Raw genomic sequence first — 15,982 nt, forward strand, 5'->3', positions numbered from 1 at the left:
AAGAAAAAAGGAAAGCAACAGAAAACTGAAGAAAAGAATATATTGATTCCACTGTGTCCCTCTCTTTGAAAGGATTGAGTCTTCTCATATGAGAGTGATATTCCTAAGTACCAAGTACCTGCAGCTTCCAATTATTTTAGTAAGAGCTGCAGGTGCTCAAGCACTTCTGAAAAGTCTCCCACAATTGTCGATTAACCACCCCCCACCCCGCCCAATTAAGAAAAAAACCCACTACTTGCTTCAAGAGTATGACAAGAATGAAAATACAGGTTGATGATTATATGATATTGGACCTATTATAGGCCACATTCTGGACCTCTTAAACCTTTTGAATAGCACTTTACTCCTCAGTTAGTCCCATTGAAACGTATGGGATCTTTGCAGAGTAGTGTATTGCTCAAGCTGAGTAAAGATGGCAGATTGGCCCTCTTGGGTACAGTAAACCCAGAACCTTTAAAAAAAAATCCCCCTTCACTTCCAGCGCACTGCTTGTATCACCTTTATAAGGTGATACAAGCTGCTGGCTATTTTAATCAGCCGTTGATATGGTGCCACTGTCCTACAAATAGTTAAAATGGTTTAAAAAAAAGCCACATTTTTCTTGCTTGGTTTTCAGACTCTAGCAAAGAACAGCGTAGGTGTTTTTATTGTTCCTGACGAAGTTTATTCAATCCCATGGCTCTTAAGGCAGCTTATTAAGCAAGCAGTTCTGACAAAACAGTCTCTTACAGTGGCACCACATTTATCAAGATGGCCATGAGGCTCTTTTATTTAAAACGTGTTTACACAAAAGACGCTCCAAGGGGATGCAGCACATCCTCTTTAAAAAAGCTATTCTTGGGAACTAGATAATTTGCTTGCTAGAGATATGAAAGCTGTTCGTAAGAGGATTCCATATAGCTGATAGCCAAAGCAGACCACTCATGTGGGTAGCTGTAGAATGGACAGGCACAAATTTGCAATACAGTGATAAGAACAGAATCAGTGACTACATGAAGCTTTATTGATAACATTTGCTCTTATCCTCACCGTTCTACCCTTAGATAATGTTTCAAACCCTGGCCACTTATTCTCCATAGGCACTAAGCAATTAGCAGTCCCTCTGGTATCATCTAGTCAATATCCTTCTCCTCTTGGTTGCTAGAGTTTAAATATATTTATATGGAAATACCAGCTCTACTCTGCTTAACACTGCAGCTGTGCCACGCAGCATGTACTAAAGGTTAAAAGAACCGTATCTGCTTGCAAGATACAGTATTCACAGCTGACTAGGACTGTCTCAAATGTGAACTTGCTGATCCCAGCCTTTTACAAGCTTTGACCTTTGGGAGCAACCACTAGAACCAGCAGACAGGGCGTTTTTAGAAAGAGTCAGCAAATATTAACCATTGCTGTTTGTAGTATTGCAGCTGTGTTGGTCCCAGGGTATGAGAGAGACAAGCCAAGCGAGGTAATATCTTTTATTGGACCAATTAGCAGGTGCAAGGGACAAGTTTTCAAGCTTCACAGCAACAGCAGTTGATCCAATAAAATATATTATCTCACCCAGCTAGTCTCTAGCAACAATTAAGAGCACCTTAATTAATCTAAATTACCAAAAATCAACAGGAAGAAAGAGACATCTGAGCACAAAGAAACAAAATGTGAGTTTACTCTCACTGAAAGTGCCTTGCATCTTTAATATGTAGACTCTAAGGCCATGGCTACACTTGCAAATTTGCAGCGCTGCAGCAGGGTGTGAAAACACCCTTCTCCAGCGTGGCAAATTGCGGCGCTGCAAAGCGCCAGTGTGGTCAAAGCCCCAGCGCTGGGAGCGCAGCTCCCAGTGCTATACGTTACTCCCCACAGGGAGGTGGAGTACGGACAGCGCTGGGAATTGAAGACCACATCACGGGTCTGCAAATGTCCAGGATGGGAACGTGCACTACCAAGGCCGCCGAGGATGCCTGAGCTCAGTCACAATCAGTGGTGGCGGGACCTGTGCCAACTCATAACAGGTCTGGATGCAGGAAGCGATCCAGTTGGAAATTTTCTGCGAGGACACTGGAAGATCCTTCATCCTCTCCGCTGTCGCGATGAAGAGCTGGGTCGACCTGTGGAAGGTCTTGGTACGCTCTAGATAAAATGCAAGGGCACGTCTGACATCTAGGGCGTGCAGCCTCGTTTCCTCCCTAGTGGTGTGCGGCTTGGGATAAAACACTGGGAACACTGGGAGGAAGATGTCCGGGTTAATATGGAAGGAAGACACCACCTTCGGCAGAAAGGCCGGATGGGATCGCAGTTGAACTTTGTCCTTATAGAACACTGTATACGGTGGTTCCGATGTCAGAGCTTTAATCTCTGACACCTGACTCGCGGATGTTATAGCTAGAAGGAGAGCGACTTTCCATGACAGGTGGGAGAGGGAGCAGGAGCCCATAGGCTCAAAAGGCGGGCCTGTAAGCCTAGATAGAACCAAGTTAAGGTCCCACTGTGGGACAGGGGCTCAGGCCGATGGAAAGAGCCTCTTGAGGCCTCTCAGGAATCGGACTGATATGTCATGTGACAATACAGTCTGACCTTGGATTGGTGAGTGGAAAGCGGAGATAGCCACAAGGTGCACCCTGACAGAGGACTGGGTCAGCCCCTGGTTCTTAAAATGGAGCAGGTAATCTAAAATAGATTGTAAGAAGGAGCGCGTTGGAGAAATACTATTCTCAGATGCCCAGTGGGAGAACCTCATCCACTTGGCCAGGTAGGTCGCTCTAGTGGAAGGCTTTCTGCTTTCCAGGAGGATTAGCTGGACCTCGCTAGAGCAGGCCCGCTCTTCCAAGTTCAACCACGCAGCATCCACGCCATGAGGTGGAGGGGGGCAAGATTGGGGTGTAAGAAATGCCTGTGATCTTGCGACAGCAGATCTGGTTGGGCGGGAAGGGTCCAGGGAGTGGCCACTGCCAGGTCCATCAGTGTGCCAAACCAATGTTGGGGTGGCCACGCCAGGGCGCTCATGATGACTTGGGCCTCATCTCTCTAGATCTTTGACAGGACTCTGCTGATGAGCGGGACTGGCGGGAACGTGTACATCAGTCCCCCCGACTATGACAGGAGGAAGGCATTGAAGAGGGAGTACTTGCCCAGATCTTGCAGGGAAAAGAAGTGATGGCATTTCCTGTTCTGTCTGGTGGCAAACAGGTCCACTTGGGGAGTTCCCTACCTCTGGAAAAGTCTGGGTTACCTCCGGATGGAGCAACCACTCGTGGTGAGAGAAAAAGGATCTGCTGAGGTGATCTGCCAGCATGTTCCTGACACCGGGGAGGTGATAGGCCTCCGCGCTCGATGCAGAAATCCCACAGTCAGACAGCCTCTTGACAGAGAGCCAATGAGCATGCTCCCCCCTTGCCTGTTGATGTAGAACATCGAGGCCGTATTGTCCGTGAACACTCTCACCCCCTTGCCTGCCAGGTGTGGTAGAAAGACTCCGCAGGCCAACCATACCGCTCTGAGCTCTTTGACGTTTATGTGCAACGTCATCTCCTCCGGGGACCACATGCCCTGGGTCTGAAGATTGCCGAGATGCGCTCCCCAGCCTAGGTCCAAGGCATCCAATATCAGCTTGATGGAGTGACAAGGGCTGTCGAACGGAACTCCTTCCAGGACCAACATTGGGTTGGTCCACCATTGCAGTGAAGTAAGTATTGTCGGTGGGATGGTAACGACTTTTCCAGGTGATCTCTTGACTGGGAATAGACCGTTGTCAGCCACTGCTATAAGGGCTGCATCTGCAGCCTGGCATGGTGGACGACATCCGTACATGCTGCCATGTGTCCCAGCAGGCGCAGACAAACTCTGGTCATGGTCAGGGGGAATGCAGAGACTCCTGCGATGAGGTCCACCAATGCTTGGAACCTTTCCTGTGGCAGAAACGCTCTGGTGCAGGTGGAGTCAAGCACCGCTCCGATGAACTCTATCCTCTGCACTGGAACTAACGTCAACTTTTTGTCATTTACCAGCAGGCCAAGGGATTGGCATGTGGCCTGCAACACTGCGACATCCCTTTGGGCTTGGGATCTGGATCGACCTTTGACCAGCCAGTCATCGAGGTATGGGTAGATCTGGATACCCCAATGCCTGAAGTAAGCCGCTACTACCGACATGCACTTTGTAAACACCCTTGGTGCTGTCAGTAGGCCGAAAGGGAGGAATGCAAACTGGAGGTGGTCTGATCCAAACATGAAGCATAGGAAGTGCCTGTGTTCTTGGAAGATCGCTATATGAAAGTATGCGTCCTTCAAGTCGAGGGTGGCATATCAGTCTCCCGGATCCAGGGAGGGGCTGATGGAGGGCAGGGAGACTATGCGGAACCTCAACTTCTTTAGGTATTTGTTCAGGTCTCATGGGCCCAGGATGGGCTATAGACCACCCTTGGCCTTTGGGATAAGAAGTACTGAGAATAGAACCCATCATTCGTGTACTCGCGGGGAACCTCTTCCATTGCACCCAGCTGCAGCAACCCTTCTACCTCCTGCATGAGGAGACTCTTGTGAGAGGGGTCCCTGAAGAGGGATGGGGAAGGGGGGTAGGGAGGTTGAAACTGTAGGGTATAACGCTGCACCACTCTACTGAGCACCCAGTGGTCTGAGGTTATGGTGGTCAATGACAGGAGGAAAAAAGAAAGGCAGATGGAGAAAGTCGGGAAAGATATATCTGGGGTATAATCCGCCCTCAGGCACACCCTCAAAACACCCACTTGCTCCCCTGCTTATTGTGGGTCGAACCTGATTGGGCAGAGGGAGGGGATGAGTGGCTTGGGTGGCATTTGTAGCCCCTGCTCTTTTTGTGGGGTGGCTCCTGTTGGGACTGGCTCCCTTGGCCCTGAGCTGGCTGTGGTTTGAACCGCTTATGGGCTGGACAGGGGACATACAGCCCTAGAGTTTTCAGGGTAGTACCGGAGCCCATGCAGGTTACTATCAGTCTGTTCTGCAAACAGGGCCTGGCTGTCGAAGGGAAGGTCCTGCATAGACTGCTGAGCCTCTGTCGACAGGCCAGAGAGGAGCAGCCAAGATGCTCAGCGCATGGAGATGGCTGAGACCATGGTGCAAGCTGCGGAGTTCACCGCATCTGAAGCTGCCTAGAGGGGCACCCTTACTGCAGCAGTGCTCTCCTCGAGGATCGCTTGGAATTCCTTCCTGGACCCTTCGGGAAGCGAAGCCTAGAACTTGGCCAGGGCCTGCCACATGTAATTGTAGGGGCCGAGGAGGGCTTGGTGGTTGGCCACTCTCAATTGAAGGCTAGAAGACAAATAAATCTTTCGCCCAAACAGATCCAGTGTCTTCAAGTCTTTATTTTTGGGCATAGGCTCGGGTTGCCCTGCCTCTCCCTTTGATTAACAGCCTCAACTACGAGAGAGTTTGGGGCCGAGTGGGTGTAGAGTTACTCATGGTCTTTAGCTGGCATGAAGTATTTACGTTCCACCCTTTTCGAAATGGGAGGCAGGGAGGAGGGGGTTTGCCATAGGGCATTAATAATTTTGATACTCCTTTGTGCAGGGGCAAAGCCACCCTAGCAGGTGCCGTGGACCAGAGGATGTCAAATCGGGAGTCCGATGGCTCCTAGAGCTCCTCTGCCTGGAGACCCAGGTTGGAGGCGACACTGTTCAATAGCTCCTGATGAGCCTTAAAATCATCTTGTGGAACTGGATGAGGGGGACCCGTGATGGCTTCATCTGGCGATGATGAGGACGATGCCGGTGCTGTGGGCACTACCACGTTCCCTGGTGGTCCAGCAGGCTGTTCCACTGTCTGCACATGGGCCTGGAGGGGGAGAGGGAGGTGTCCTGAATTCTAGGGCCTCCATCTCTCGTGGAGGGCAGGATGCTGAGGCTGAGGGCCTGAGGCCCCCACCACCAAGCAGACTGTCTGCGAGGGCTGGGGAAACCCCCAGGGGTTCCAGACTGCCGGCAGCCACTGGCATTGGGCCCACGGGGTCAGTCGCGGTGCTGACGATGCGGATGGTACTGCCGGTGCCGGAGCTTGTCCCACTATCAAGGGCTCAGTTCCGGAGCTGGAGTGGTCACTCCCAGGCGACCATGATCGAGCAGATCGGCGTTCCTTCTCCATGCGGTGCCGGCCGCTACGCCTCGATGTCGACCTGACCGACTGAGATGAGTCCCTCATGTGGGAACTCTGGGACCATCGGCAAACCGGCGATCTGTGCCTCATGCTGCTTGACCGGTACCGGGACTTGGAACGGGACCAGGAGTGGGCTGATTGCTGCGAGGATCTCCCCAACTGCGGGGACTGGCAACAGTGGGTTGGTGACTGGTGGCTGGTGGCCGTGTTCAATGATGGTTCACATGACTGGTGCCGAGACCGTTGGGACACAAAAGGCTGATCTTGATGCTCTTGCCAGGGATGTGCTCTTGCTTGGTAGGTCTGCACTGGGTTACCAGCGAGCCGCACCTCGAATCCCGCTGTTGGTGCCCAGGGTCTGGAGACCGAAAATGGCTTCGTTGAGCCTGCCTCCCAGGCATGATGGCTCTGAGTGGGCAAGTGCTGGCGGGACGTCCCCCACAATGGGGAACGGTGCCGCTGAGTTGGGGACACGTGGTAAGGTCTCAAGGGAGGTTTACCCTTAGACCGGTGTACCGGCAAAGCTGGTGTGGGCTGCACTGGTAGCAACAGGATCTCCTGCACTGCCTGCAGGGCCTCTGGTGTTGACAGGACATCTAGATGATGGAGGCCCTCATCGCTGTCTGGGGTGGCAGGCATAGTGTGGGATGGGCTGGACTGCTCAACTTGAGCTGGAGCCCAACTCCCTGACGGAGGCGTTGAGCCGCCTGGCACGGGTCTTGGCGCTCCTCCAGCCCTGTCGTTTCCCTTACGGGAAGTGGGGGATCGTCCCCTGGTGCTTCTCTTTGGCTTCTTGACTGGAGCTGGGGAGGGGGATGGCTGAAAGACAGTACCAGCAGGGCGCTTCACACCAAGGCTGTGGTGCTCAGGGCCGAGTAGGACCTCTGCTCCGGTGCTAGTGCCAACGCCATCGGGAGCACCCTGAGATGGATGTCTCTTTCCTTTTTTGTTCGGGGTTTGAAGGATTACAGATTCACTTGTTGCTTATGTGTCCTTCGCCCAGACATCTCAAACAACGAATGTGCGGGTTGCTGATGGGCATAGGCTGCTTACAACGATCGCAGGGCTTAAAGCTGGTGGACTGGGGCATGCCCTAGGCTGAGTCCCGTCTGGGACCGCTAAACTAGAACTAACACTAAGGGAACTATTAACTATTTTACAGGAAAACGTTTGGAAGAAACAGTGAATGAAACGCAATGCTAGCCGAAGCAGCAGATATTCCAGCACCATCACTGGCAGCAAGAAGGAACTGAGGGAGGAGCCAGCAGCGCCTCTTATACCACGGCATGGGCGCGCTGCTCCCCTATGGATACCACTGAGAAAAAACCTTCCAGCATCAGTGCACGTGGCGGGCACACACACCTAATATGGAATGGAGATGAGCAAGCACTCAAAGAAGAACTAGGGTTTCCATCCATTCTGAAATATATACAACAAACCCAATTTGACAGTTTAGTTTCAGGTCAATTAAAGAACCTTGCATTTGTTTTGCGCTTCATTCTGTGGTGATACAGTGTCATCTCATTCATGCAAAAGAGAGATTTTACTGTGAGCCAACTCAGAAACTGGATTCAGATGTGAAAGATGTGTCTAATTCTGCCCTCAGACATACATATGTAACCTGCACCAAAATCCTAATTGGAATTGTATGTGCATATCCTCCGGGCAGATTTGGCTCTAAGTAGAGTGGATCTTAGTATTTTTGTGGAGGCCAGGGAAGCAACCATTTGCCTGCCACCTCAAACAAAAATCTTGTCCACCATTTTCACAGCAGTACATGCAGGACCACTGCTAAGGCTTTGAAGGAGCATTCGTGAAAAGATCTGGCATACACCTCAGATTCACATTGTCTTCAGTGGCTCACATTTTACATACACAGTGGGCACGTGCCAGTGATCTTTGGGTTCACCCATCCTCCTGCTGCAGAGGTAGAGCCCAGCAATGTTTTCTTTGTGTTGGCCCTTGACCCCTGACCTAACCCTGCAAAGTTTATTCTTAAAATCAAACTATAACCTATAGGTTAGGGAAAGTTAAAATGCTTAACAATGTTGATGATAAAATAATTAAAGCTGTAGTACAAGTAGGGAAAACAAATTAGCCTAATGTGCTTGAAGTAGGGATCTACGATTTTGCAATATACACCTTGTGATAAACAAACAAACCACAAATGGGCAGTTTAAGTTAGAAATAACGCATTAACGTGTTGGAAATATTGGGAAATGTATGATTCCAATAGCTTATGCTAGCAATCGGAACCTTAATCATGGTCCGTCGGAATGACAAATATGGATGGGGGCCGAGACCTACATCAAATATAGTCCTAGATGTGTGGGGATGTAAGGGAAAAGGGTACAAAAAGCTGGTCAGACCAACCCCTAGTTGGGACATCAGGATGACAAGATGGTGAAAACCTGCAACCTCATTCCTACTTCCAGTGCTTCTCCATTTACTTTCCCTTCCATCTGCTCCTCCTCTGATACATTTGGTGGTCTCCATAGGTTGAGAGAATACACATTGCAGGGGATTCGTCTGCTATACATATATTGCTTTTCTATTTCTTTGATTTTACTTTTATGTATTTAAATACCAGATAAAATCCTCACCTCTGTGTGATTCACCAGTCTCATTTCCTGTAATAAATGTATATAGCCACCAGCGTAAAAGATCCTGTTATTAGTGACTTGTGAATTTTGTACTTTACATTAATCAAAGGCTACATTTGAAAGACATTCACCAATTGCAGTTGTGAGGGTTACATTTACTCTCTCACCAATGTTTGGAAACTATTTCACAATTTGATAAACTCTACAGTGATCATTTTTATGGAAAATTACCTGCTCTCTTTTCTCAAAGATCTGTTGATGGAGCAAAACCCACAGAACTATTGGGAGGTAACATGAAATCCATTTCAGTCTTCAATGTTCAAGTGGGAGCCCTTTAGAAAAGTAAACTGCTAAAGTACTGGTGAGCCTCAGGCCACTGGGAATTTTTAGGGTGCACCGGGCCAGATTTCAAAAAAGTGCTCAAATCCCATTGACAGTTGAGTACTTTAAAAAAAAACCAACCTTTTAATGTTACAGCCTATGATATCTTAGTAACATAACTAGACTCCATAAAATAAACTTTTGGCCAGTGAATCAACAGTATCAACATGCTAAGAGATTCGGATGAGACTAAATGGGTCTTGGGGGAAGATAAAAGTGCAACAGTTGAGATGGGGAAAATAAATGCAACTTCCCTGTTCCACTTGCTGCTTGCCCGTACAGCAGTACCAGTAATCGTTAAGTAATTGCTTTGACAAATAAACATTGACACAAAGAAAACTAGCTTCATTAAGTAGCAGAGGAGACCAGCACTGCATGACAATACTAGACAGTCAGCTGAGAAATAAAGAAATATCACCTCCCTATAGCAGGTGAACCAGAGTAACCAGTAATGTAATTCAAGGAAGAGGAAAAAAAATGTGGTAAATAAACTGAAGATTTTACACCATCTCCACCAATGCATAAAGCGTTCAATGCATTTAAGAAGAGGATAATGAGATGATTTTTGATCCATTAGCAAAAGAAGCAGGGTCCAAGCATTGCCTATTGCAGAAAATAGAGGTTTCAAATATAGACAAATTGTGCAATATTAGAGATCCAATAAGTTTATAGTAAGCTTCCATTACATCAATTTTGTAATGATCCTGGCAGCTCAAATTTAGCTTCTTCACAATAAGGTTGGGGCATAAACAAATACAGCTGTTTTGTTAGGAAAATGTCCATTTTGTAAAGTAAATACACGGTTTTAGAAATAAAAGTTTTGCACATGTAAGTGTTCAAAACCAGGTTGAAGCATTACACACAAATTGCTCTCTTTGGCCATGATCCCAATGGGCTTCATGGGGCAGAGTCAAAGGGTTTTAAATGGGTCTCTGTGCAGATGCAATGCATCCATCAGCATCATCAGTGGCAGCCTGTCACTGGCAGTGGTAGAGCGTCTGTCAGCAACATCAGTGGCAAAATGGAGATTTCTACAATTTGCATCGGCAGGGGACATTAGAATTCTGATGTGGTAGTAATCAATCTACAGCATAGTCCACTGAAACATGAGCAAAGGAGAAAAACTTCACTTCTATATCCACCATAAAAACCAATCTCTTCATTTCAAGAGCATTCTACAAACTACTTCTATTAAATCACCTCTTCCTACATGGGTCAGCAGCAGAGTCCTCGGGTAGCTGAAGTGCCTTCTCCACAAAGAGGAGTTTTAACTTCAGCTCCTGTTTTTTACAAGACCTCTGTTTTAGCTGCTGGCAGAGGGAGTGCTTTTGAGGGATATGAGGCCTCTCCCAGGCACCGGACACAGTGAGAATGTCTATCCGTTACTGGAATCGACTCCTTGCAGGAGAGGCACCTCTGGAAGCATGGGAGAGCCAGTATACCCCAGGTGGTGGGAGGGTGGCATGACCCTCTAGCAGTGAAGAATACAGAAGAGAAATAGTCTTGCCATTTCTTCCTCTTTCTCCTTTTTATTTTTAAACTGCAAGAAGTCAGAATGTCTTCTAAACACCCTTGAGGGAACAAAGGAGGGGACCCCACCCCCAAAAAGGGGAAAATTAAAAGTGAAGCTCTTTTTCTTCTCTCTCTCTCTCTCTCTTTTTTTTTAAATCCAATAGGGCAATAAAACACTAACTATTAAGAACAACGAAAGAACAAAAGCACCAAAAACCAACTACTACTTATGCTAATGATGCAGATAAGGAAGGGACAACACTTGCTCCCTTGAAGGCCAAAGGTTGTTGAGAAGAAAATGAAGGGGTTCCCCAGCACAGCAGTAGATTGCCTCTAGGCAGACCATCAGAGAGGGACAGCATGTGCAAGCTGAACGGACACTGCTACCTAGAATCATGGAATCACAGACTTTAAGGTCAGAAAGGACCATTATGATGGTCTAGTCTGACCGCTTGCACAACGCAGCCCACAGAATCTCACCCACCCACTCCTGTATCAAATCCCTAACCTAGGTCTGAGCTGCTGAAGTCTTCAAATCATGGTTTAAAGATTTCAAGGTGCAGAGAGTCCTCTAGCAAGTGACCTGTTCCCCATGCTGTAGAGGAAGGTGAAAAACCCCCAAAGTCTCTGCCAATCTGTCCTGGAGGAAAATTCCTTCCTGACCCCAAATATGGCTTTCAGTTAAACCCTGGGCATGTGAGCAAGACTCACAAGCCAGACACCCAGGAAAGAATTCTCTGTAGTAACTCAGATCCCACCCCATCTAACATTCCATCACAGGCCATTGGGCATATTTACCGCTACTAGTCAACGATCAATTAATTGCCAAAATTAGGCTATCCCATCATACCATCCTCTCCATTAACTTATCAAGCTTAGTCTTGAAGCCAGATATGTCTTTTGCCCCCAGTGCTCCCCTGGGAAGGCTGTTCCAGAACTTCACTCCTCTGATGGTTAGAAACCTTCATCTAATTTCAAGTCTAAACTTCCTGATGGCCAGTTTATATCCATTTGTTCTTGTGTCCACATTGGTACTGAGCTTATATAATTCCTCTCCCTCCCTGGTATTTATCCCGCTGATATATTTACAGAGAGCAATCATATCTCCCCTTCTTTTGCCTTCTTTTGGTTAGGCTAAACAAGCCAAGCTCTTTCAGTCTCCTTTCATAAGACAGGTTTTCCATTCCTCGGATCATCCCAGTAGCCCTTCTCTGTACCTGTTCCAGTTTGAATTCATCCTTCTTCTGTCTTATCCATTCCATCCCTTCTTATTTCTTTACAGTTAACCTCATCATTGAGATACAATGCTACTCCACCACCTTTGCCTTTATTTCTGTCTTTCCTAAACAGCACACACCCTTCAATACCTGTACTCCAGTCATGACGACTATTCCACCATATTTCTGTTAGCCCTATAATATCTGGTTTCATTTCCTGCGCCAGTAACTCTAGTTCCTCCATTTTGTTACCTAGGCTCCTCGCATTGGTGTACAAACATCTTAATTTTTGCTGTTTGGCTTTGCTCACATTCTTTACCCAATTAGGCCCAGACATTCTACCACCAGTATCACCTAATAGACTGGTATCTACACTACCCTTCCTCCTTATGTCCATTCTCCTACCCACAGCTGTATCCTTTCTTAATTCATTTTCTTCCCTCTCAATGTTAAAATCCGGCATGGAGATTACCTGGACATCTCCCAACGATCTCCCCCAAATTTCTAGTTTAAAGCTCTCATAATCATTTGTGCCAACCTCCATCCTAGAAGTCTATTTCCCTCCCTGCTCAGGTGAAGTCCATTCTGAGAGAACAGTCCTCTGTCCATGAATGCCTCCCAGTGGCCAAACATCCCAAAGCCCTCCCTATAGCACCACTATCTGAGCCATCTATTTATTGTCATAATCTTGTCACACCTTTGTTGCCCTTCTCTAGGAACAGGCAGAATCCCACTGAAGATCACCCGAGCCTCGATTTCCTTAAGCGTCTTCCCCAGCCTGGCATAGTCTCCCTTGATATGTTCCAGCAAGAATCTAGCCGTATCATTTGTTCCCACAAGAAGGACAATCAGTGGATTGTTCCCCACTCCTGTTAGGATCTTCCAATTAGAGGTGCAGGGGCACAGATACACCTACAGTGGAGCACCCATAGGGACACTATTCAAAGAAGCTGCACTTGACAGTAGCTCTATTGATTTAAGAAATATAAACATATGTTTTGTATCTCTTGGTTAGTGACCTTTGTTTAAAACAAGGGATAAACAATTCAAAACAAATCAACACATCTTTAGTGACAGCATTATAAAAGAATGTTAATATTTCACATACAGATGAAAAATGATAAAGCAGTGTTCCTTGGTAAGCATTTTAGTGAACCTCTAATTCAGAACACCTTATGAGGCATTAATATTTCAGATACAAAATTAAACTTAAGAAAAGCTCAATGGCACATGTATACATGCACACAACGTGAATTACCTTCATGTTCTTTAGAACATAGCTTAAGGCAAAAAGGAATACAGCAATGTTTTGGGCAGTAAGCCTTTACTGAACAGCCTTTAAACAGTTGTAGCTGAAATACTGATTCCTTTGATCTTATTGCCTTTTACCTCTAGGCAACATTAGGGAACTAATTGGTTTAAGTCATTCGGTGTTCATTTTTAAAGTTAAAAGATACTTTGCAGTTTCCAGAGTAAAACTAGGTCTGCTTATCTGGAACACATTTGCATAGAACACCCTGCAGTACAAAGTGCAGGGGCACTCATTGAAAGAAAATAATGCCCCTTCCCCAACTAGAGACATAGCAAGTAGCATTCATGATAAAGTACTTCAATATTATACCGTCTCTAACTGAAACCAATACATCTAACCTGCTTTGTCTTTCATCTGCATGGATTTAAAAATAAATACCACCACCACAACAGTAACAGGTCCCTTTAGAAAATTAGAACTTTCTAACCTCTTTTAGTAGTTTTCTGTCTAGTTCTTCTTGTTTCAGTTTCTAAATGGAGGGGGGAAAAAAAAAGCTATTACCAAGGAAACTACAATCAAACAGAAATCTGTGATGTATCAACAACTGAGACTGCAAAAATAAAGAGTTCATTCCCACATTTTAACGTAACTGCCCTGGTGACTGTATTTACTATGTACATTTATGTATTTATGCATCCGAAGAAGTGAGCTGTAGCCCACGAAAGCCTGCGCTGAAATAAATTTGTTAGTCTCTAAGGTGCCACAAATACTCCTGTTTTTTTCCCCGAGATAGTAACCCTCTCATGAACCTTTTCCATGTTTGATCCCACACCTTTTCTGTGCCAGCAAAGCAGATCTATGATTTCATACTGCCCTGGTAGAGCTCACTAGGCCAGGGGTTCTCAATCTTTTTCTTTCTGAGCTGTTCCCCTCCCCCATATACTATAAAAACTCCACGACCCACCTGTGCCACAATAACTGGTTTTCTGCATATAAAGGCCAGGGTCGGCATTAGGGGGTAGTAAGCAGGGCAACTGCCTTGGGCCCCACGCCACAGGGCCCCCTGTGAAGCTGCATTGCTCATGTTTCGGCCCTGATGCAGGGCTCGTGGCCCTGGGCTTCAGACCCATGAGGTGGGACTTCAGCTTTCTGCCCTGGGCCACAGCAAATCTTACCTTAGTCCTACTTGGCAGATCCCCTGAAACTGGCTTGTGACCCCCCCCCCAGAGCTCCCCGGATCCCTGGTTGAGAAGCACTGCAATAGGCTCCTGGTTTTGGGTCTCACTTCACTGGGTCCTGTGAGCTTTAAGCTTCCTGAGTCTGAACAGAGGCCAGGCACGGCTTCTGGCTGGGGGTTTCTGGGCACACCCTCAGGATACAGATCCTCTGTCCAACACCCCTTTCAGAGAGCTGAGACCCTGCAAACCAACTGACAGGACTCCCAAGACTAGTGCCAGCACCCCACAACTCTACCGTTGCTTGAGTACACTCCTTCCCAGAGCTCCAACCCTGGGGGCATATTGGTTTATTGTTTATCCTTCAGGGACACATTTTAAAAAGCTACAAATATAGAATCATAGAATATAGCAATACACTTGCATGTTTTTTAGATTATTGTGTTACTGAAATAAGAGCCAGGCGGTTGAGGTAATATCTTTTAATGGACCACCTTCTGTTGGTGAAAGATAAGCTTTCGAGTTACACAGAGCTAATTTTTCAGGTCTGGGTCACTGAAATAACTGCAATTTCTCCTGCAGCAATAACATTGCCGTGATCCCTGACTCTTGGGAAACTCTGAACAGAGTGGCATTACATTTGCATAGTTGTATTAAATTAAAAATCTTGCATTGTTTGTATGGTTGATGGATGGATTTATATATTTTTTTTAAAAGTCTAGTACACTTAAAAAAAGCAAAAAATAAATGTGATAACATTCTTAGAGAAAAATGTCAAACTGCAATATTTTCCAATGATAAGTGTTCAATAAATCTAATTACTTCAACCTGAAATGCTAGAAAAATAGCTTTTCAATGAATGCTTAGATTCCATCCTGATTAAACTCTGTCCAAGTCCCCCAAAGAAAATATGGAACTACACTTCTACCCCGATATAACGCGGTCCGATATAACACAAATTTGGATATAAAGTGATAAAGCAGCGCTCCGGGGGACAGGGCTGCTTTACCTCGTTGTATCCGAAGTCGTGTTACCACAAGCGGCTCCTCTGCGCCCGCCCGTTACTTGCTGCGGCCCTCCCCCGGGGCCCCCAGCCCCAGCTCACCTCCGCTCCGCCTCCTCCCACGAACGCACTGCAGCTCCGCTGCTCCTCCCTCCCAGGCTTGCTGTGCCAATCAGCTGTTTGGCAAGCCTGGGAGGGAGGAGAAGCAGCGCTGTGGCGCGCTTGTGGGAGGAGGAGGCGGCGGCGGAGCAGAGGTGAGCTGGGATAGGAGGCTGTAGCAAGTAAGCGGGGGGGGGCGCTGAGGAACCGCTCCCTGCCCCAGCTCACCTCTGCTCTGCCTCCTCCTCCCACGAGCACGCCGCTCAGTTCCGCTTCTCCTCCCTCTCAGGCTTGCCGTGCCAAACAGCTGATTGGCGCAGCAAGCCTGGGAGGGAGGGGGGAGAAGTGGAGCTGCAGCGTGCTCGTGGGAGGAGGTGGAGCAGAGGTGAGCTGGGGGAGGGCCGCAGACGAACCTCTCCCTGCTCCAGCTCATCTCCAGTGGCATAGCCCGGTGGAGGGAACAGGGAGAGCAATTGAAAAAAAAAGGGTGTCACCCGCTGCAGTGCTTTTACTCACCCGGCAGCGCTCCGGGTCTTTGGCAGGTGTCTTCGGCGGCACTGAAGGTCCCACCGCTGAAATGCCGCTGAAGACCCAAAGCAAGTGAAGGTCCCGCCGCCGAAGACCCGGAGTGCC

The 15,982-nt window shown here is 47.5% G+C and overlaps 1 protein-coding gene across 3 annotated transcripts in view; it reads right to left on the reverse strand.

The window, feature by feature from the left end:
- APLF (aprataxin and PNKP like factor) overlaps positions 1 to 15,982 on the reverse strand; it is a 135,063-nt gene that overhangs the window by 4,220 nt on the left and 114,861 nt on the right. For all 3 annotated transcript variants that reach the window (XM_045009945.1, XM_045009946.1, XM_045009947.1), the window contains one exon: positions 13,560 to 13,601. In XM_045009945.1, coding sequence (XP_044865880.1) covers positions 13,560 to 13,601 — 42 coding nt within the window. The remainder of the gene's footprint in view (positions 1 to 13,559; positions 13,602 to 15,982) is intronic.

Source organism: Mauremys mutica, chromosome 3, assembly GCF_020497125.1.
Source record: "Mauremys mutica isolate MM-2020 ecotype Southern chromosome 3, ASM2049712v1, whole genome shotgun sequence".
NCBI lineage: Eukaryota > Metazoa > Chordata > Testudines > Geoemydidae > Mauremys > Mauremys mutica.